Below are 20,893 nucleotides of genomic sequence, written 5' to 3'. Positions count from 1 at the left end.
ATCCCCAGTGGGGGGGGTGCAGGAGGCAGCTGACCGATGTTTCTCTCTCATCATTGATGTTTCTGTCTCTGTCTCTTCCTCTCCCTTCTCTGAAATAAATTTAAAATGTGTGTGTGTGTGTGTGTGTGTGTGTGTGTGTGTGTATTCGAGGCCCCGTGCATGAATCCGTGCATGGTGTGGGGTCCGGCCAGCCTGGCCAGGAGGAGGGGACATGGGCGGTTGGCCGGCCTGCCTGCTGGTCGAACTCCTGGTCGAGGGGACAATTTGCATATTAGCCTTTTATTCTATAGGATATGCACTGCGTGGCCAGATTCCTCCACCCCCAACCCCCGGATTTTGTGTCCCACGGAGACCACTAACCATCTCTTCTTCTGTCCCTTTGGGGCCCAGGAGGAGGAGGAGGAGGCCGCGGGCACCGAGATGAAGACGCTGCGGGGGCACTGCGGGCCCGTGTACAGCACGCGCTTCCTGGCCGACAGCTCGGGGCTGCTGTCTTGCTCCGAGGACATGTCCATCCGGTACTGGGACCTGGGGACCTTCACCAACACTGTGCTGTACCAGGGCCACGCCTACCCGGTCTGGGACCTGGACATCAGCCCCTACAGCCTGTACTTCGCCAGCGGGTCCCACGACCGCACCGCGCGGCTGTGGTCCTTCGACCGGACGTACCCGCTGCGGATCTACGCGGGCCACCTGGCCGACGTGGACTGCGTCCGCTTCCACCCCAACTCCAACTACCTGGCCACCGGCTCCACCGACAAGACCGTGCGGCTGTGGAGCGCCCAGCAGGGCAACTCGGTGCGGCTGTTCACGGGCCACCGCGGCCCCGTGCTGTCGCTCGCCTTCTCCCCCAACGGCAAGTACCTGGCGTCGGCGGGCGAGGACCAGCGGCTCAAGCTGTGGGACCTGGCCTCCGGGAGCCTCTACAAGGAGCTGCGGGGCCACACGGACAACATCACCAGCCTGGCCTTCAGCCCCGACAGCAGCCTGGTGGCCTCGGCGTCCATGGACAACTCGGTGCGCATCTGGGACATCCGCAACAGCTTCTGCAGCGCGGCCGCCGACGGCTCGTCCGGCGAGCTGGTGGGCGTGTACACGGGCCAGATGAGCAACGTGCTGAGCGTGCAGTTCATGGCCTGCAACCTCCTCCTGGTGACGGGCATCACGCAGGAAAATCAGGAACATTGATTGATTTCTTTTTCTTTTTTTTTTTTTTTAACCCTCGTGGTGACGGACCGGGCGGCCGTGGGGCGAGGGCTCCGGGCTGCATCTTCCGATCGAATCACTGACTGACTGTGAAAGACTCCCCGCCTCTCCCCGTGTCCCTCACCCCTTCCTCAGTCCCCCCCCCCCCAAGTGTCTAGGACACGGGGGTGGGGAGGGAAGACGGACAGGTGGTGGTGGTGGTGATGAGCGGACTCGAGATCAAGAATGGAGATGCTCTGGAGGGGAGGGGGTACGTTCTTCCAAAGATGCCCCCCACACACACAACCTCGAGAGCACCTCCTGTCTGTCTCCTCCTCCCCCCGCTTTGTGGAGTCATGATGCTGCTGACCTGACCGGCCGGGGCCCCGCTTTGGTCCCAGGAAGGTCGCAGGTCACAGCCTCTGGCGGGAAGGCAGGGGTGGGGACGCAGGACGAGGAAGGGCGGGTGAGGGTCATCCTTGGGAAGGCCGCTCCTCTCCCGTGACAGAGAGCAGGATTTTTAATATTGTTATTGTAATTATAGTAATTATTATTATTATTATTATGGAGGAGGGGAAGCCTGGCTCTGGCAGAGGCGCCTCCCTGCTCTCCACCTTCAGGTCTGGCTCCTGGCACTGGGTCTGATGCTTGGCATGTTGAGGTTCAGGGAATTCAAGGGCTCTGGGGGCGCAGTGTCTTGTGGGAAAGGGAGGACTTCTGGGCGACAGGTGGGTCACCCGAAGGGTTCCTAGAAGCGGGTGCATCCAGGGGAGGAAGCCTCGGACTCGTGCAGTGATGGTGGGAAAGCGAGACCTCCTGGCTCACTTCTGTGAACAAGCGCCGCCCCCCTCCCTCCACACCCCCCGAAATGTCGGGAAGAAATGGAAATAATGTGAGGTGATCAGTCCAGAGGCAGAGCTGTGGCCTTTCGCTCCTTGAGGTCACTGCTCCCGCCTCCTGCATCGAAACAGCAGCTTGACGGACACTTTGTGAGACAAACTGTTAAGTCGAATGCACACGTCTAACCCCCACCCCGACCCCCACCCCCAGGATAACGCGAGGTCTGATTGGTGGGAAAAAAGGATTAAATCTTTCTGGTGTTTTTTTTTTTTTTTTCTTCCCGAAAAAGAGTTATTTTGTATTTTGTTTTCTATTAAAATGTATTTAGTTTCCCAAAAAAGAAAAAAGTGTTGGCATCTCATTTAAGCTGTGAGGAGAGGCAGGTGTGGCCTCTCTCCAGGGGGAGCGAGGGCCTAGGCCGGACCAAGCCCCTTGGAGGGGCACCCTGATCCGCTCTGTGCTGCTCAGCTTGCTTCCAATCACGTGGACCACCGATCACGATTAATACCGTTGATGCATCCCCGACTGCCGCCCGCCAACCAGAGACTACGTCTGTATCGCCATCCAGAGTTATCTGGTGAGATTCTATGTCATTTCCTCCTCTGAAGACACCGTTATGGAATCGCTCAGGGGTGTTACTGAATGAACTCAAACTAATTCATTGAACCATTTCCAGGGAAAGGACTCGGTCCAAGATGTCAGTGACGCCAGAATTTCCACAGTGTACTTCCGACGCGTGATTTTCTTCTGGCCAGGACCCGAGAACTGCCAGGAGGTTGTCGAGGGAGACTCTAGAATTCTGTGCCAAAAAAACAAACAGGTTTTTTTACTTGAGCCCAAGGTGCTAACTCACAGGACATGTTTCTTATAGATAAAAATATATATTTGAGCCGAAGCCGGTTTGGCTCAGTGGTAGAGCGTCGGTCTGCGGACTGAAGGGTCCCAGGTTCGATTCCGGTCAGGGGCATGTACGTTGGTTGCGGGCACATCCCCGGTAGGGGGTGTGCAAGAGGCAGCTGGTCGATGTTTCTCTCTCATCGACGTTTCTAGCTCTCTATCTCTCTCCCTCTCTGTAAAAAATCAATAAGATATATTTTAAATATATATATATATATATATTTGAGACATTGCAAGAAGGATCCTTTGGCAACTTAAGACAGTATCACCTTCCACGTGGCCTGCAGGAAAAGCCTGGAATGGAATCCCTCTGCTGGATGGATTGTACGGCGTGTTGCTGGAAAGAATGAAATTCTCCAATTGGACCGAATCATTCTCCGAAGTGGAAATAGCGATCATCCGGAAGCTTTTGCATTTGTTTTGTTATTTTTAATGCAGAACTTGTTTGATTAAACGCAGAAATAGGCTGGCCCGGCTTCACCTTTCCGATCATGTATATACTTCGTGATTACAATGGAAGCTCTTAATGATTTGCATATTTGGCCTTTTTTTTTTTTCTCTCCTTTTTGTGAACTCATTTTATTGTGGGGTCATCAAACTTTCTAGAACGCTCCTCACAACTTTCTCCCCCAAATCTTTGAAATAGTATTTTTTGGGGGGGCGGGGGTGTCTGTGTGTCCACAGGGTGTACAGAGAATGTGGGCGCCCCCTCCAGGTTGCTCTCTGCAGTTTTATTTCCTCTTCAGAGCACTCAGTCCTATGGGTGATGCTACCATTTTGTATTGAAAATAACCGAAAGCCTAAAAAAAAAAAGCTATATAATTTATTTTTCTGGAATAAAGAAACTTTAGAATATTCAGTTATTTTGAACCACAAGGATAGATCTGTGATGTGTATATGGGGTGGGTTGGGGACAGCCGAAATATCTTAACACTGACAGGCTCAGTAAATCTGATTGTAAATTTTGATTTTAGCATAGACTGGCAGAAAGGAAGAAAGAGAATTAATGACCAAGGAAAGTCCTGAACAGAGAAAACAGGAAACAGTGAAAAGTTTTTAAATTCAAGGTCTAGCTTCTAAGGAGACTAGTTTTTCATTTGTTTCATTCCTGTATTTAAAAAGAAAAAATGTCTTGGTTGTATAAAAAAAAAAGGGGGGGTATTTTTTTTTTGAGTATGTAGGCTTCTCATTTTGCTGTTGCCCAGATTGGTATTTAAGTATATGGATTAAAACCTTTAGTCTGTACTTCAACTTGGCTTTCAGTTGCATGTTTTGGAAATGTGTCCGTTCACTCTACGGCCGGGCCACAGGCTGGCGAGGCTGTTTGCCTCCTTCCTGTGCCGCTGTCCCCATGAGCTCCTTTGTCACCCTTAGAGAAGACAAGAACCCACAGGTGGAACTGACCTGGAGGTAATCCCAGCTGCTCTCAAGTTTCCATCCAAAGAAGTTCCTTCTGAACTTGACACCTGTCAGCCACTAAACAAACCTAGGAAGCCTCTATTCACGGAGGGCCAGATTTCACTGCTTGGCACAACCATGCCTTGGCCAAGGGATCTGTCTTTCTGGGGGCAGGATTTGAAGTTCTGCTTGCTGCCTCAGAATTAACACGAAACCTTCCCTGGCTTTGCTGTCCCATTTTTTTATTTTTTTATTTTTACTACGAATCCATTCATATCTAAGAGCTTTGCTTCTTTTTTCTCCAAGCACACCTTAGAAGATTTCTTGCCCTTCTCAGTGGCCAAGCAATTTTTTAAAGTATGTTTTTGACTTGAGGGGGGGGGGGGGCGGAGAGGGAGGAAGCGAGAGAAACGTGTACGCCCCAATGGGAATCGAGCCCACAACCCCGGCATGTGCCCTGACTGGAAATCGAATCGTGACCTCCAGGTTCATAGATCGATGCTCAACCTCTGAGCCATGCCGGCCGGGCAATTTTGTCCTAATTTCTAAAAAAGGTAGTGAGACGTTATCCTTATTTTCGAGTGGGAATAGTAATTCGCATTACTAGGACCGCTATCCCCCCCAGCCTCAACCACGACCCCCCACGAGGCCTCCTCCAGCTTTCCTGGCGCGCGTGTTAACACACATGGCACTCGGCTTGGTCTCCATTGTGAGCAGCCAGAGTGCCTGGACCACATGTGCGTTTGCACTTGAGCTCGGGTTATAAACTGATATCTTCGCCAACCACCTCCTCCATCCACAATGCCTTTCAGAACGGAGCCGCCCCGCAGCGAGGCTCCCTCCAGCAATGTCTCTGCGCCTCGGCTCCGCCCTGGGACACAGGGTGACAGGACCCGTTCCCGCTGGGCCCCCGAGGACCGGGACTCGCTGCACGCCCAGCCCGCACAGCTCGCTGTCCTGCAGCTGCATCCTCGCGCCCGGCGTCCTGTGATCGCGCCTGCGCGCTCCGCCCCGCCCCTTCCGCCGGCGTGAGAAAGGGCTCGCGCCGCTCCAGGTTCTGAACAGAGTGGACGGAAGAGCGTGAAAAAAAGCTCCCTGTGCGCTAGTGCGCAGGCGTGGCGGTGCTCACCACTTCCGGGCCGGGTCCCAGTCCGCGCGGGCGGCAGGCGGCGGGCCGGCCCTCGGCTGCCCGGTGGGGGGCGCTGCGAGGAGGGCGCCCGGGTCGGGCAGAGGGCGGGTGCGGCCGAGGGGCGCGGCCCGGGGCGGGCGCCTGGGGCGCCGGCCCGATGCGGCGAGTGACGGCGGGTGACAGCGGGCGGGGCGGCGGGCGGCGCCGAGTGCACGCCCTCCGCTCGGCCGGGCCGGGAGGGTCCTCGGGCTCTGTGCGCGCGGGGCCGGCCGGGCGGGCGCAGACACTCCACTCGGACGCGGCGCCATGCGCGGGCCGCTCGCCTGGCCGCTGCGCCTGCTCGTGAGGCGGGGCCCGCTCACCTTCGCGTGGACCCCGGCCGCCCGCGCCCCCGTGTCCCGGCCGCTGCCGACCGGCCTGGGGCCGCCGCGGCTCTGGTGCGCCGGGCCCGGCTCCCTTGGGGGTGCGGGAGCCGCGCGCAGCCTGCGCTGCTGGGCGAGCAGCTGCCCGGGCGGGGGTCCCGGCGGGGGTCCCGGCGGCGGAGCGGGTCTGGCGCGGCTCCTGCTGCTGCGGGCGCGGCCCCCCGGGACCCCCCGCCTCCCGCGCGCCCTGCTCTCCGGGGGCCCAGCCGGCGGCGCCCGCGCGGGGGGCGAGGCCTGGCGGCGCAGACCGGCGGTGCCCGAGGCCGCGGCGGCTCCGAGGGACGACTCGCGGCTGCGCCCCGCGGCGGCCGGGCGCTCGGAGGCCCAGAAGCTGCTGGGGCTGGCGTACCCCGAGCGCCGGAGACTGGCAGGTAGGGCTCCCCGTGCTCTTCCCGCCCCCGCCCGCCGGTGCACCTTACCCGGCGCGTGGTCCCGGCCCCCGAGCGGGGACCCTGCCCTTGCAGCCCCGCGAGGGCAGGGTGACCTCTTCCTTGGGGTTTTGAACCCAGAAGCGCTTGACGGAACCACTCAACCCACAGCAGGCGTCGGGTTAGCTGGGCACCTGCTTTAGGATTCGCTTTACGATGGTTTGTTCGTTATCCGAGGAGCGCGGCGTGGTGAAAGTCGGGTCTGCCGCTCTTGGGCGCTGCCAGCATTCTGCGAATCAGCCGGGTTTCCCCGTCCTCCCCATCTCTCTCTTTTTTTAAAAAAAATATTTTATTGATTTTTTACCGAGAGGAAGAGAGAGGGATAGCGAGTTAGAAACATCAATGAGAGGGAAACATTGATCAGCTGCCTCTTGCACACTCCCTGCTGGGGATGTGACCAGCAACCAAGGTATATGCCCTTGACCGGAATCAAACCTGGGACCCCTGAGTCCGCAGGCTGATGCTTTATCCACTGAGCCAAACCGGTTAGAGCTCACATCTCTTATTTTTACAAATTAAAACTCGAGCCAAAAACATACCTGCTCTGTATTACGCGCTCACACTGACTTGCTTTATTTAGGCAGGGTTACTAGAGCAGTGGGTTTTGGCCAGGTGAAGTGTAACCATCTAAGCTTTTCCCATTTGTCCCATGGATTTTTGCCCCTGCGGTGATGGGGAGGGAGTTGCTTTGCTATTTTCAGAGCATTCAATCCTGGCCCGGATGACTGATGTATATAAACTCGAGAAGTTTTGCCCTGGCCGGTTTGGCTCAGTGGGAAGAGCGTGGGCCTGGGGGACTGAAGGGTCCCGGGTTCGATTCTGGTCAGTGGCAGGTACCTCGGTTGCAGGCTCTGGATCCCCAGCTATGGATGTGGCTTGGGCAAAGGCAGCCAATCAATCAATGTCTGTCTGTCTGTCTCTCTCACTCTCAAAATTAATGGGACAATATCTTCAGGTGATTAACAACAAAATAAAAGATAAATCAATAAACTCCAGACGTTTTGAGAAACGATAGGTCACAACCCAATTAAATCAAAAGTAATTTTTATAAAGAGAAGGAACACTTTTAGAAAACAAAATCCAGATAAGACAATTTTCTGTAGCTCCTCGTTTTTAGGCATTAATTAGAGAAAGCTTTAAATGCACATTTCTTAGGTTTCTCTAAATCTTTCTTTTCTTTCCTTTTTTAAAAGTTGATTTCAGAGAGGAGTGGAAAGGGAGAGAGAGATAGAAACATGAATGAGAGAGATTCATTGGGATTTGAGGCAGCAAACCAGACACGGGGAATCGAACCGTGACCTTCTGATTGGCAGGTCCTGGCTCAGCCACTGAGCCACGCTGGTTGGGCAGAAATCTTCATTTGTTTAGTTGTGGGTTTCCTTGGAGAGCAGAGAGAAACGCGGTTTCTGTTCCTGCTGGGGCTTCCCATGAGAGAAATGATTGCATGACTGGAGATGCAAGTGCGTCTGTGCTGAGGGTTGGAAAGAGGCCTGTGAGGCTCTTGGGGAGACACTTGAAACGGGTGAGCACCCCACATTCTTTGCTGCAAAACCATTGCCTTAGCAAGGGGCCTCCAAACAGTGGCTGGTGACTTGGGGCTTGGTGCTGGGGAGCAGGCAGTCTCCTGGGGAACATTACCTCCCCCTGTCAAAGCTTGGGGGCAAAGAGGATTCGTTCCTCACTTGGTCCCGTGTAGGCTTTGATGGAGATAAAGATCCTTTTGCCAAGCCGGTGTTGCTCAGTGGTTAGAACATCGACCTAGGAACCGGGAGGCCACGGTTCGATTCCCGGTCAGGGCACATGCCCGGGCTGCGGGTTCAGTCTCTAGTCTGGGGCGTGCAGGAGGCAGCCGATCCATGATTCTCTCTCATCATGGATGCTTCTCTCTCCCCCCCTCCCTCTTCCTCTCTGAAATCAATAAAAGTATTTTAAGAAAGGGAAAGTTTTGAAACGAGGAGCTCGTGGACTGAGCTGCTTGGGCGAGTGGCTGTCCCCCTCCAGTTCTCAGCGTGGGGCCCAGAGCAGGGCGCAGAGTGCCTTCGATGACGGAATACATGCCGGTGGGACCAGGCCCAGGGTGAGGCCTAACTGGAGAGCCCCTGAGCCCTCCGGGGGTGGCCCCTTTCTCCGTGCAGGTGGAGCAAGGGTATGGGAACACGGTTTTATTTTGTTTCCGAGGTATTCCATGTCAGGACGGTTTTCTGGTTCCCACACATGCCACACTGATATGTTAAGACAGCCCTAGCCACAGCAAGAGCTGTACCTCCTTTTATTTAAAGAAGGAAAGCTTTGTTGATATGCCACCTTGAATAACTGTGAACACAGAATTTGAGGAAGTAAATTGCGTTATACACCAATTAAAAATATATTTTTAAACAGATAATAAATACACATACGGTATCTTATGAGGCAATCTGACAGAAACCTCTTATTAGGACATCTGGTTTCCTGGGAACTCATCCGATAAGATCTCTTGGGCCAGCCTGGGTGCCAGCATTAGTGGGGTTCAGAGGAAGTGAGGGGTCATCATCAGTTTGTAACTTATCTTCCTGAGAGCAGTCCCCGAGGTTGGCACATGCTGGAGATAGAAAGCAGTTGTGTGTGTGTGTGTGTGTGTGTGTGTGTGTGTATGTGTGTGTGTGTGTGTGTGTGCTTTTTAATCGAGAGACCAAAGAAAACTCAGTTGAAGAGAAGGAATTCCACTATCCACGTGTTAACTTTTAGAGAAACAAATATTTTTTTTTAAAGAAACTATTTAAAAAATTCAGCTACCCACTTGAATAACGGTATTTTCAACCGTTTGCAGCAATTTGCGAAATTGCCACCTGAGCTACCTGGCCAGGACACTTTGATCTGAAGTCATTTGTACCGGGACCTCCTGTCTGACATGTCTCCCTGCCCTGCCCTCTGCCCCCACCCCGTCGCCCCGGGCGTAGGGATGGATGCGCAGCTATCTCCCTGCAGCTGTGGCCCTCGGCATTTCCCCTGATAACCCCTCATCTTATCACCTGGGCCGGGGAGTCTCAGGGCCGGGGAGTCTCAGATGCGGGGCTCCCCCGGAGCCCGTGTGGGCTGACGGGATAGGAGCCATCGGTCAGAGCCCTCGGCTGCACCTGGGCGATAGGGGAGCCGGGCGGCGAACAGGGGCATCGAGTTGGGCCTTCAATGAGCCGCGGGCCCCTGGGGCTCCTGGGAGATTCTAACGGGGCTGCCAGCCGGAGGCCCTTGGGGTGATGGGCCGAGGTGTGCAGAGCAGCTGCCTCCCCACACTTCCCAGGCCGGTTCCTAGTCACCCTGTGGAAGGTACATTCCCTCCACCCTCCACCCCCCCATGTGCATTGGGGAACTGTGGGGGGCGGGGTGTGGGGGAGGCCTGGGAGGGCGCCTCTCGCTTTAATTCCCGATAAGGGCTGTGTGTGTGGCTTTAGATTAGGACCGTTCTTGGAACCCGATGGCCGCCAGGAGCTCTGGCTGCATCTGTAGTTAGATTTTATGAAGACAGACCGGGAAGGGACCAAAATGGACAGGCTATGGGTGCTGGCCAGGACACTGCAGCTGCACCCAGGCGTGGAGAGACCCCTCCAGAAAGCCAGGAGCGTCTGCCTGCCGGGAAACCCCGTATTTCAAAGAGAACATTGACATTCGGTGCATTGCTTCAAGTGTAGAATACACACGAGATTTGGAAAGGACTTAGTATGAAAGAAAGTAAAGTATTGATACTTTTTATCTTGATTACATGTTGTTGGATTACATATTGATACTTTTTATCATGATCCATATTGTTGGATAGTTTGGGTCAAATACAATGTATTGCTAGAATTCATTTTACCTGTTCCTTTACTCTCTTTTTTTTTTTAATCTTTATTGTTGAAAAAAATCTTTGTTAAAAAACCTTTCTTACTAGTATATGCCCTCTTCTCCCCCATTGACCCTGCCATGAAGACAGCATGGCAGGCATGCTCTTTTCAGTGGGACAGAACATGTTACGTTCCATGGCCCGGCTCCCCTGACATGCCTGCGGGCGCTGGAGTCCAGTGTGGCACAGGCGCCTCGCTCCCTGGCACACGCTCACGGTTGGGCCTTGCGCCAGACCTGCCAGGGCTCAGGCCTCTGTTCTGCCGAGTCCTCTGTGAACCTGCCCAGCTCCCGACATCCTCCACTTCCTGCTCGTCTCTCAGCCCCTCGTGTCTTCACTTCCTTCCCTGCCCGGCCTCCATGCTTGGCCACCAAAAGCAGGGATGTGACGACAGGACGTGTCCCGTGTGTGACGAGGGCCTGTTACCTGTTACTGCCTTCCCATGCTGACTTAACCTGTGGGCATTCTAGACTCATCAAGAGCTTTCCCTGCATAATTGGAGCTAGAAACTAGGTTACGGTTAGATGCCACGGCGTGGCAAAGGGTAGCATGAATGTAGGAAAAAATGCCATCTGAGACGAACACCCAGGTCAAGAGGCAGGAAGGAGGGGCCGGGGTAGCGCTGGGGTTCTAGTGAGGGGGTAGGGGGGTCAGGTTAGGGTGATGCAGGGCATGGTCAGCCCCTCCCTGTGGTCACCCCACTGATTCTGTCCCAAGACCCATGGGTTCTTCCTGCAGTCGGGTCCGGGAGCTGGAGGGACGACCATTCCCCGCGGCCGTGAGCTGAGCGCTGCCCGTGTCTTGCAGCCGCGGTCGGCTTCCTGGCCGTGTCCAGCGTCATCACCATGTCGGCGCCCTTCTTCCTGGGGAAGATCATTGACGTCATTTACACCAACCCCACCGGGGACTACACCAGCAGCCTCACCCGCCTCTGCCTGACCCTCAGCGGCGTGTTCCTGTGCGGAGCGGCGGCCAACGCTGTCCGTGTCTACCTCATGCAAACCTCAGGTCAGCGCCCCGCGCCCGGAGCCCCGAGGGCAGCCACGTGGTGTCGTGTGCTGCGGGCCCCGGGCTTCTCTCTCTGCATCGCATTCAGTAGGGGGGCTGGCCAGTGTGGCTCAGAGGTTGAGCGTCAACCTATGAACCACAAGGTCCCAGTTCGATTCCCGGCCCAGGTTGTGGGCTCGATCCCAGGGTGGGGCGTGCAGGAGGCAGCCGATCAGTGATTCTCTCTCATCATTGATGTTTCACTCACTCTCTCCCCCTCTCCCTTCCTCTCTGACATCAATACAAATATATTCAAAAAATCAACAGCGATCAGTAGGGACTTATGGCTTAGGGAGCTGTGGCTTATGTTAGCTCAGCGCCTCTCCTCAGCCTCTTTTGCGTGACTTGGATTGGGCTGGGCGGGAACAGCCGTCTGTCTCCCGGGAGGTTGGAGGCTGGCACGGGGCCTCCCTCCAGGGGGAGCTGGGCGATGCCTGGACAGTGTGTCTGCGTCAGGCCAGCTGGCTCACAGGCAGGCGACCGCCACAGTCATGACAGCGCCCGGACGCCCAGCTCTACGTCGGTTGCTTGCCATTTAGCTGATAAAATAAATACCCGGTGGATAATTAACCAGTCATTGCCATTTGGAAGTTCAATACGGAAAAGGTTGCCGGGAAGGGACACAGGTAGCCTTCGAGCAGTCACTGGAGTAAAGCGTCTGTGTAAATAGTCTAAGGATCTCTCGGTCCCCTTGTGTTTACACGGTCCCTGCAGCCTCTCCTCCGCCTCCAGGCTGCACTGGCTAAGAGAGACTAATGCCCGTTCCCGGCAGCTTCCTGCCCAGCTGCCAGGACCCGGGCGAGTGTCCCCAGGGGTCAACAGGGCAGCAGCCCAGCCTCGGAGGCTGCAGGCAGAGAGGCGGTGACCTCGGGCCGCCGCGTGTCGGGTGGGGACCCTGGCTGACACGGCCCTCCCCCGTTGGCTTGTGCAGGGCAGCGCATCGTGAACCGGCTGCGAGCCTCCTTGTTCTCCTCCGTCCTGAGGCAGGAGGTGGCTTTCTTCGACAAGACGCGCACGGGCGAGCTGATCAACCGCCTGTCCTCGGACACCGCGCTCCTGGGCCGCTCGGTGACGGAAAACCTCTCGGACGGGCTCCGGGCTGGGGCCCAGGCCTCCGTCGGGATCGGCATGATGGTAGGTCGGCCCCCTCTGAATGAATGAATGAACGAACGAACGATTGATTGTTCTGTCCATTACTTCACACTGCAGTCTGCTCCTTTTCCTCAGCATTTTAGAAGAGCCTTGTTCTGATCATACTATTTCCTGTGCAAATGAGATTTGGCAGATTTCAGTAATTTGCTGAAGAGGTGCTAGTGCCGTTTAAGATACGACGATCTCCAAATGGCGGGGTTGACAGGAACTCCCCAGGTTACTCTGGAGGTCGGCTGGTTCCTCTTTGAGCCGGTCCAGCTGTCAGATCCACGTGCTTCCGGCCACTGAGCCAGGGAACGCTGTAACGCTTCTTACCCTTGTCAGTTATGTCTCCCGCCCGTCATGCGTCTGCCCGTCACAGGTCTGTTTGGTCTCTGTGTCGTCTTGGTCATTTCGGTGGGACCGTGGCTCCGGGCACAGGATTCCTGCCGCGGTCCCACAGCGTGAGCAGAGCGGGCCTCTCCCTCACTCCCGCCCTGCTCCCCTTCTCTGTCGTTGAACCCCATGGTGCAGACAGCGGGGTCAAAGGCTCCCGCCCTGTCTGCAGCAGCTCTGGGTCACGTGGCTCCTGTGCGGCATCTCAGTATCATGGGTTTTATGGAAAGTTCCACCAGTGCAGCCTGTCTCTTCATTGGAACACACTCACACACACACACACTCACACACGCTCACCTACACGGGTGTGAGAGTTCCTGCTTCTCTGTGTAACAGACGCCTTTTGGCTTTGTTCTGACAGTTTTTTGTCTCGCCTCATCTGGCCACCTTTGTTCTGAGTGTGGTGCCTCCAGTGTCCATGCTCGCCGTGGTGTATGGGCGCTATCTGCGGAAACTGACCAAACTCACTCAGGACTCCCTGGCGCAAGCCACTCAGGTACGGCCCCGCCTGGGCACGGTCCTCGCTGAGCGGGGACAGACCCTGAGCGACGTGCTCAGACTTTGCAAAAACTACTCACTTTTCCTTCCGTCCGAACTAAAACACTCTGCCTTCTAGACTGCATTACTGCCCACGTGTCAGGATAGATCCAACATAACTGGATCTGCTTCTTTCTTCTTCCCATCACTACTTCTTGCAAGAAAGCTAACCATATTTCCCAAACACCTTCTGGGTGACACTCTGATCTCCATTAATGAATAACGGCAGCTTTGCAATGCTGTCCCAGAGTTTCTTCTTTAAAAATTAAAAATAATTGTTACATTTTTATGTTGCAAAACCATCTATGTTTCTGTTTGAAAATATGAAGGGAAAAAATAACACGCGTAAGCCTGCCTTTCAATTAACATTATTAATATCTTGGAACCTGTCCCTTTTATAAATCTTGTTCTCTGCATGAAGATATATTTCTGTGTCAGTTGTGCCTCCAGAACTCTTGACATGTGGCCTTGCCCCTCTCCCCGTGACGTGTCTCTGTTCTCCCAGCTAGCCGAGGAACGCATCGGAAACATCCGAACTGTCCGCGCTTTCGGGAAAGAAATGACTGAAATCAAGAAGTACACCAGCAAAGTGGACTTCGTGCTGCAGCTGGCGAGGAAGGAGGCCATTGCTCGGGCCGGCTTCTTCGGAGCAGTAAGTGCATCGTGATGGGAAGGAAGAAGGAGGATGGCTTCACTGGGAGAGATTTCTATCCTGTGACTTTGGCCATAAGTAGACCGTGAGTCCATTCTACCTCTAGACTAGGGGTGTCGAAGTCAATCAGAGAAGGGGCCAAAATCTAAAATCCAGCCTAAATCGCGGGCCGAATGGTTTACTGAACAGTCATAAACTGACAATGTCATAAACTGACAGCGGAGTGCAGTGATGACAGCGCGGTGAGGGCCACATTGCAAGGCCTGGCGGGCTGGATTTGGCCCACGGGCCTTGTGTTTGACACATGTGCTCTAGACAAAGAGCTGTCTTCCTTAGAGTATTTTTTGGAAAGAGGAGAAACCAGTAAATGCAATGAAGGAAAAGGCAGTGGGCAAGGAGACCGGACACTGTGGGATCAGGCACTGGTTCTCAGCGTCCCCTGGGCAGACTGTCCGCTCCTTCCAGACCTGTCGAACAGAAACGACACGGGCGGCCAGCAGTCTGTTAGAACAGGTTCCCGCGTCTTCTGATGCGAGCAGTGGGAGCCCACTGAGGGCTGGCCAGCACACCCTCAGCACTTCCAGAAGGAAGTGCCCGAAAGCTGATCACAGTGAATTCACGTGGGACACTGAGCTAGGAGCTCACCCTGGAGGCGATTCCTAACCTCAGTCTGGATAGAACTTCACAGGTGACACATAATGGCTGGGACTCAACAGGTGAGGAACAGGCCCAGAGAAGACCCCCCAAGAGCCCCACATCTGACCCGTCAAGGTGGATCAGAGATCTAGGGTTCCAGTCTCCTGGCCCGCCATGGAGACTATGTGAACACACATGTTAGTCATGTGCTCACTGCCTCCAGTGAGCAAAGGAATCCTTCATGTTATTTTTTTCTTTTGCAAATTGAGCAGATAAGAGTGGAATGGGAACCTGAAGGGTGACTCAGCTTCTGGGTTTCTGTGTTGATGAGATGATTTCTTTCAATATTGCAATCTGTTGAAAGTACGTCTTCGTTTGACATTCAGAGGGCACCGTAATAGTTTGGGAAGCCTGGCTGTGACCGTTAGATGCAGGAAGGGGTCCAGGCCGTGGTCTTGCTGTCTGCTGTCTGGGTCTTCGCCTCCCACCTGACTTCTGTGTTTCCTCCCTCGCAGACCGGGCTCTCGGGGAACCTGATCGTGCTCGCCGTGCTGTACAAAGGGGGGCTGCTGATGGGCGGCGCCCACATGACCGTGGGGGAGCTCTCCTCCTTCCTCATGTACGCTTTCTGGGTTGGACTGAGCATCGGAGGTATATGATCTAACCAGGCGTGGGCCGTTCAGGCGGAAAACCGGGTTCTAGTGTCTGAAAGGGAAACTCACTCTCCTATTGGCCCCTCTCTCAGCACCCGAAAGAACTCTGTGCTAGAATGTTTTCCCTTTAAGCATGGGATAACCTTATATGTATTTTGTTTATGTTGTTATGCTTTGGGCTAGGCAGAATTTCCTCTGTAGCCCTGTGCTTTGAATTCAGCGGTTGATGAGTGTGGCCATATGTATAATATTTGTAAACTCCCTGACCAGCCACCAAATCCTTATTAGAAAGCAGTGAAATCTGAGGAGGAGGAGCTGAAGGAGAACGAGGGTGTGAGATGGGGGTTCTGGTCCTGGGAGCCCAGGAAGCTGCCTGAGGTCCCTCTTCGAAAGCAGCAGGTCTTATGTGAAGCGCACGCTGTCACCTCGCCCCGCGGGATGGGGCAGCGGCGGCTGTGGCCCCCACCAGTGGCGGATGTGCGCCTCTCCCCGCAGGTCTGAGCTCGTTCTACTCGGAGCTGATGAAAGGCCTGGGCGCCGGGGGCCGCCTCTGGGAGCTGCTGGAGAGGAGGCCGGAGCTGCCTTTCAATGGTGGGTCTGCAGTGCGTGGTCCTTTCCCGTGGGGCCGACAGGTGTGCTCCCTGCCCTGCCTGAAGGCGGGAGCTGCGTTCACTGCGCTGAGCGAGGGTGCTCCGTCTGCCGTTTCAGAGGGGCTGACCTTGAACGAGAAGAGCTTCCAGGGTGCCCTGGAGTTCAGGAACGTGCACTTCTCCTACCCGGCCCGCCCGGAGGTGCCCATCTTCCAGGACTTCAGCCTCTCCATCCCCGCGGGGTCCGTCACGGCGCTGGTTGGCCCCAGTGGTTCTGGCAAGTCCACGGTGGTCTCCCTGCTGCTGCGGCTGTACGACCCCCTGTCAGGTGAGGGTCCTCCCCGTGGAGGGCGGGCTGGTGGGCGGGGCTGTCTCACGCCTGTGCCCTGCCAGAGGGCTCCATTGTGCAAAGGGCTGGGATGCAAACCTATTTCCACTTCAAAATGCTCCAGAGACTGGCCTGACCTCCCCACCAGACTGTGTTTACGCGCCTGGGCGGCCCCGTGACCAGTGCTTTCCTTCCCCTACAGGGGCCATCAGTCTGGACGGTCGTGACATCCGCCAGCTGAACCCAGTCTGGCTGAGATCCAAGATCGGGACCGTCAGTCAGGTAGGAGGAAGGGGTGGCTTATATTGTGTTGTTCTCTTAAAGCTGCTTTGGTCGCTCGCTCTTCGCTTGGTCGTGAGTTTAGCAAAGGAGGGACAGTTCGGGGAAGGAGGAGGGGCGGCTTGCAGACGCATTGAGCTGGTCGCCCATGGCAGGGGGCGTAGGTTTGTAAGCAGTGCTGTTTCTCAGGACCTCGTGCACTCTAACCCGTGGAAGCACTGACTTTTTTAAAATTTATTTTTTATTTATTTTTAAAATACATTTTCATTTGATTTCAGAGAGAAAGGGAGAGAGAGAAGCATCAATGATGAGAGGGAATTGTGGATCAGCTGCCTCCTGCACGCCCCACACTGGGGATGGAGCCCGCAACCTGGGCATGTGTCCTGGACTGGAATCGTACCCAGAACCCTTCAGTCCGCAGGCCGATGCTCTATCCACTGAGCCGAACCAGCCAGGGCTGGTTGCGTACATGTTAAAAAGCAATGTCCTCGGTGGAAGGCAGGCCGCGGAAAATGCAGAGGGGCTGTGGCCTCCCAGGGCCTCACGACTCCCGAGAAGAGGGAGCTTGCATTTATGAAGCGCCTACTGTGTGCTGAGCGCCGTGCAGGCCTTTGCCTTGGGATCTCGCTCCCTGCAGGGGGGTGGGAGCTACAGATGATGAGGTCAGTGCTGCTGGGTGATTCATGAGGAATGAAGAAGTGGAGCCAAGAAAGCGTGTGCTGCTGGGGGCAGTTGAATAGTCTCTGAGATCTAAGTGCTGCGCTGAGTGAGCTCCGTGGTCTCCAGGCGTGTGAAGTCTGTCTTGAAATGTGAGATAAACATGTCCCCTTTCCATTTTGCAGGAACCAATTCTGTTTTCTTGCTCCATCGCTGAGAACATTGCGTACGGGGCAGAGGACCCCTCTGCGGTGACTGCCGAGCAGGTGGAGAAGGTGGCGGAGGTCGCCAACGCCACTGGGTTCATCCGCAGCTTCCCGCAGGGGTTCAGCACCGTGGTCGGCGAGAAGGGCGTCCTCCTCTCAGGTGCCTGCCGTTCTGTTTTCAAATGTGTTTTTATTGATTTCGGAGAGGAAGGGGGAAGGGCAGAGGGAGAGAAACATCAGGGATGAGAATCACGGATCACTGCCTTCTGCACGCCCCACACTGGGGATGGAGCCTGCAACCCAGGCATGTGCCCTCGACCAGAATCGAACCCGGGACCCTTCAGTCCACAGGTCGATGCTCTATCCACTGAGCCACACCGGCCAGGGCTAAAAATGGGGGGTTAGCGTGATTTATTCTGTTACCTCCAGTTTCATACGTGCACACAAACCACTGTATGTCCCAGTTTCTTCTCTGGGCTGGGGAAAGAGAATGACCTGAGGGAGGAAGGAAGGGTCGGGTGACGCTCTGAGGTGGAATCGTGGGTGGAGGCCCAGCACCTCCCATGCCCTTTGCTCCCATCCTCTGCACGTTCTGCTGAGGAATCGGTGGGCACTGGGCCCCTGCCCCCCTGCTGGCCCTTCCTCTGCAGGTGCAGACCTCAGCTCTGCCACGCACCAGCTCGCACAGCTTCTCCTGTGCCCAGTGCAAAGGGAATAGAAATAGCATCTACTTCATAGGAGTTTTAAGATTAAATGAGATAATACATGTCATGCATTTAGAAAATGCCTGGCACAGCCCTAGGCGGCTTGGCTCAGTGGATAGAGTGTCGGCCTGCAGACTGAAGGGTCCTGGGTTTGACTCCAGGCTTCTAGCCCTGGTTGGGGGCATGTGGGAGGCAATCAAACACCTCGGTTACTGTCAGCTAGGATAATGTTTGTCACTATGCATTTTGAGGTTAACGAGGAGGGAGTGTATTTTAAAACAGGTTTCAGTCCTGCCATCTGTGTCAGCGAGGACTGCCTGAGAGAAGCCCTTCTTAGGAAGCCCGTTCCCAGGCCTGTTGTTCGGGCTCCGCACTAAACCCCCTTGTCGTTCTCAGGTGGGCAGAAGCAGCGGATCGCCATCGCCCGGGCGCTGCTGAAGGTGAGCCTGCGGTCCCAGGGGCGGTGGTTCTGTTTTCGCGTCTGACTCACTCACTGAGCAGAAGGTTTTCAAGCTTCATTCGTGTTGCATCGTGCACCATACTTCCTTTGTCTTCATTCCTGGGAATGGGTGTTTTTCTAATAAAAATATGTTTTCTTTTCCATGGTTGTCCTTCTTTAGAATCCCAGAATCCTCCTCCTGGATGAAGCCACCAGGTGAGGCTGTCAGCGCTGTGTGACTGTGTAAAGCTTCCTTTTCCAAAGACTCAGCTTCCCTTATGTCCCAGCATTCCGCTGCCAGGGCCCCGTCCCTGCTTTAAAGTGAGGGCGTCCGAGTGAGTGACAGCGGGAGGCAGGGCAGGCTGAGCTGGAGGGAGGGCTGGAGCTCCAGTTCAGACACGTGTGTGATGCATCCCTGATCACTGCCACCAGCTTCTACCTATGTGACAGGTTCTGCGGGAATGTAGAGGCCCCGCTTCCTGTTTGATAGTCTGGTTAGACTAGGAGATATGTCATGTAGGCCTGAGAAGTGACCTTGACCCTAGTGAACGCCCACTGCTAGCGCAGGGCCGCTGTTTGTGTGTGTGTGTGTGTGTGTGTGTGTGTGTGTGTAAAGCGAACGCATGGGCCTCAGTCTGCCCGGCCCTGACGTCTCTGTTTTCTCGCTCAAGCGCATTGGATGCTGAGAACGAGTACCTGGTGCAGGAAGCTCTAGACCGGCTCATGGAAGGAAGAACCGTGCTGATCATTGCCCATCGTCTGTCCACCATCAAGAACGCTAACATGGTGGCCGTTCTGGACCGAGGGAAAATCATCGAGTGTGGGAAACATGAAGAGCTGCTTGCCAAACCCGACGGGATATACCGGAAATTAATGAACAAACAAAGCTTCGTTTCCACATAAAGAAGCAATTGCTGGCAAAGGGAATACGAGAGACTTTAAGACATAACAGCATTGCAGGGGGTAATTTCTTAGAGATGGTATGGAATCTAAATCAGACTTCAAGTTCTTTGAAATATGCCTATTTTTCCCAAAGTATATAAACTATTGTTTTTGAGATGAACCTGTTCTCAAGACCTTTACAGCCAGAGTTTTAATAATTACAACTTTCTAAATGTCTATAGCACTGAAGTTATTTTCAGGTTTTATACTTTGTTTTATCTTGGGATATTTTCATACAGCATGGCACCTCATTTTTTTAATTTTTTTTTTACCTGCTGTTCGAGATGGAAGCTGTTGTCAAATGACAATTTTAAAAGGGAATTATAAATTTAAAAGCCTAATTATTTTAGGCCAGTCTGCCAATCACTGTGTAATTCTCTCGGTAGCATTCTGCCCTCTTGGGTGGAATGGTACTGAGTTGTGTCATAGAAGATGAAAACCTCACCATTTATTTTATCCTCATCTCATGGAGTGAACCTGGGTGTCATATACAGAGCCGGTGACTGTCTCCTGGCGAGAAGGGGGCGTTTACATTCTCCCTCCCCTGCATCTTCAGAGGCGTGAGAGCTCAGGAGGCCATGTCCCTCTTGTCGAGGCTGTGTGTGGGTGTGTGTGGTTTTTCCAGGAAAACTTCTATTTGCATTGCTCACACATTTCTTTCCGTGAGCCCCATGGAAAGAGGCGTGGACTGCCAGGCATCATCCAGAAAGATGTAAAGATGAATTTTACGTGATGTTGCCTAAGGCACGTTCTGAAAATTGGATTTTAAACATGTATAAGCCCTAGCCCAAATTGTACAGCCTTTTCTCAGTTACTTAAATACATTTGAAATGTCACCTGATGAGGCTAACATCCGAATGATGTAGCTATCATTTTCAAGCTTAAAGCATTTGAAGAAGGTTTAGACGTTCTTGCTATTCTACAGAATGCCAAGAAACCTTGAGAACTCGTCAGTCTTTTGAAAAGAGGACGTTAATAACTTTTTCTTCTACTTACGACTATAGTTTCCTTTACCTCAGAAATCATAAAGCAATGCTGACAGCCACCAGATTTGCCAAATTTCCCGTCAGTGCTGATCATTTGCTCTTGCCTCAAGAAAAAAGTGGGGTTTTTTTCTGCATTGGTGACACCACACCTAAGAAGTAACTGCCTTGAGTTAATTCAGATGGAAGTTTTGTCCTGTACTAAGCAGTCCTTAGCTTCCCGGTTAGACTGGAAGAGGAATCCACGACTCCATGATAAGCATGGAGTCCTATATTTCCTTCTACATCAGGGAATTCATTCATGAATGTGCAAACTGAGTGTTTTGGGTTGGTGGGCAGTACATCTGTCACCATCATTTGTACAGACTTCACTTGTCCTGGCTCAGAGCGCTGTGACGGTGTGGCTGAGCAGCTACAGAGGTGGGCGTGAGGGAAGTCTGGGCCATTGAAGGACTCACAAAACCGAACTTGATCATTATGTGTATTTTCTAACACAAGATATGCAGCGTGTCTTTAGGTAACATTTATATCGTGGATTAAAATTTATAGTGAACTTTA

The 20,893-nt window shown here is 54.0% G+C and overlaps 2 protein-coding genes and 1 long non-coding RNA gene across 10 annotated transcripts in view; 2 read left to right on the top strand and 1 right to left on the bottom strand.

The window, feature by feature from the left end:
• Nucleotides 1-4,173, top strand: part of TAF5L (TATA-box binding protein associated factor 5 like) — an 11,755-nt gene extending 7,582 nt beyond the window's left edge. For 6 of the 7 annotated variants that reach the window (XM_084868719.1, XM_084868720.1, XM_084868722.1 and 3 more), the window contains exon 5: nt 391-4,173. In XM_084868719.1, coding sequence (XP_084724845.1) covers nt 391-1,188 — 798 coding nt within the window. In that variant the 3' untranslated portion in view covers nt 1,189-4,173. The remainder of the gene's footprint in view (nt 1-390) is intronic. The other variant, XR_014793587.1, reaches the window with a different exon arrangement.
• LOC311614198 lies at nt 1,193-10,945 on the bottom strand. Of its 2 annotated transcripts, XR_014793598.1 has the most exons (3): nt 10,545-10,945; nt 6,291-10,510; nt 1,193-2,824 (listed from the first exon to the last, which is right to left on the bottom strand). It is a non-coding gene; the product is annotated as an uncharacterized lncRNA (long non-coding RNA). The 2 variants fall into 2 exon arrangements; XR_014793597.1 differs by having other exon boundaries at nt 6,291-10,945.
• ABCB10 (ATP binding cassette subfamily B member 10) lies at nt 5,453-20,893 on the top strand. Its single transcript, XM_084868704.1, has 13 exons — nt 5,453-6,242; nt 10,963-11,163; nt 12,134-12,336; nt 13,091-13,225; nt 13,772-13,918; nt 15,070-15,205; nt 15,703-15,798; nt 15,916-16,125; nt 16,328-16,407; nt 17,247-17,427; nt 18,368-18,411; nt 18,592-18,626; nt 19,082-20,893. Exons 1-13 carry the CDS (start codon nt 5,756-5,758, stop codon nt 19,311-19,313), a joined length of 2,187 nt encoding a protein of 728 aa, XP_084724830.1. The 5' UTR covers nt 5,453-5,755; the 3' UTR covers nt 19,314-20,893.

Source organism: Pipistrellus hanaki (genome assembly GCF_964339955.1).
Source record: "Pipistrellus hanaki genome assembly, chromosome: 20".
Classification (NCBI taxonomy): Eukaryota; Metazoa; Chordata; class Mammalia; order Chiroptera; family Vespertilionidae; genus Pipistrellus; species Pipistrellus hanaki.
This window is presented reverse-complemented; position numbering and strand designations above follow the sequence as displayed.

What these genes read in the sequence shown, in the direction of transcription:
- ABCB10 (XM_084868704.1), top strand. Translation starts at nt 5,756, where the DNA reads ATGCGCGGGCCGCTCGCCTGGCCGCTGCGCCTGCTCGTGAGGCGGGGC. An exon ending in GCCGGAGCTGCCTTTCAATG is followed by an intron (nt 15,799 to 15,915) that starts GTGGGTCTGCAG and finishes CTGCCGTTTCAG; the next exon opens with AGGGGCTGACCTTGAACGAG. An exon ending in CTCCTGGATGAAGCCACCAG is followed by an intron (nt 18,627 to 19,081) that starts GTGAGGCTGTCA and finishes TTCTCGCTCAAG; the next exon opens with CGCATTGGATGCTGAGAACG.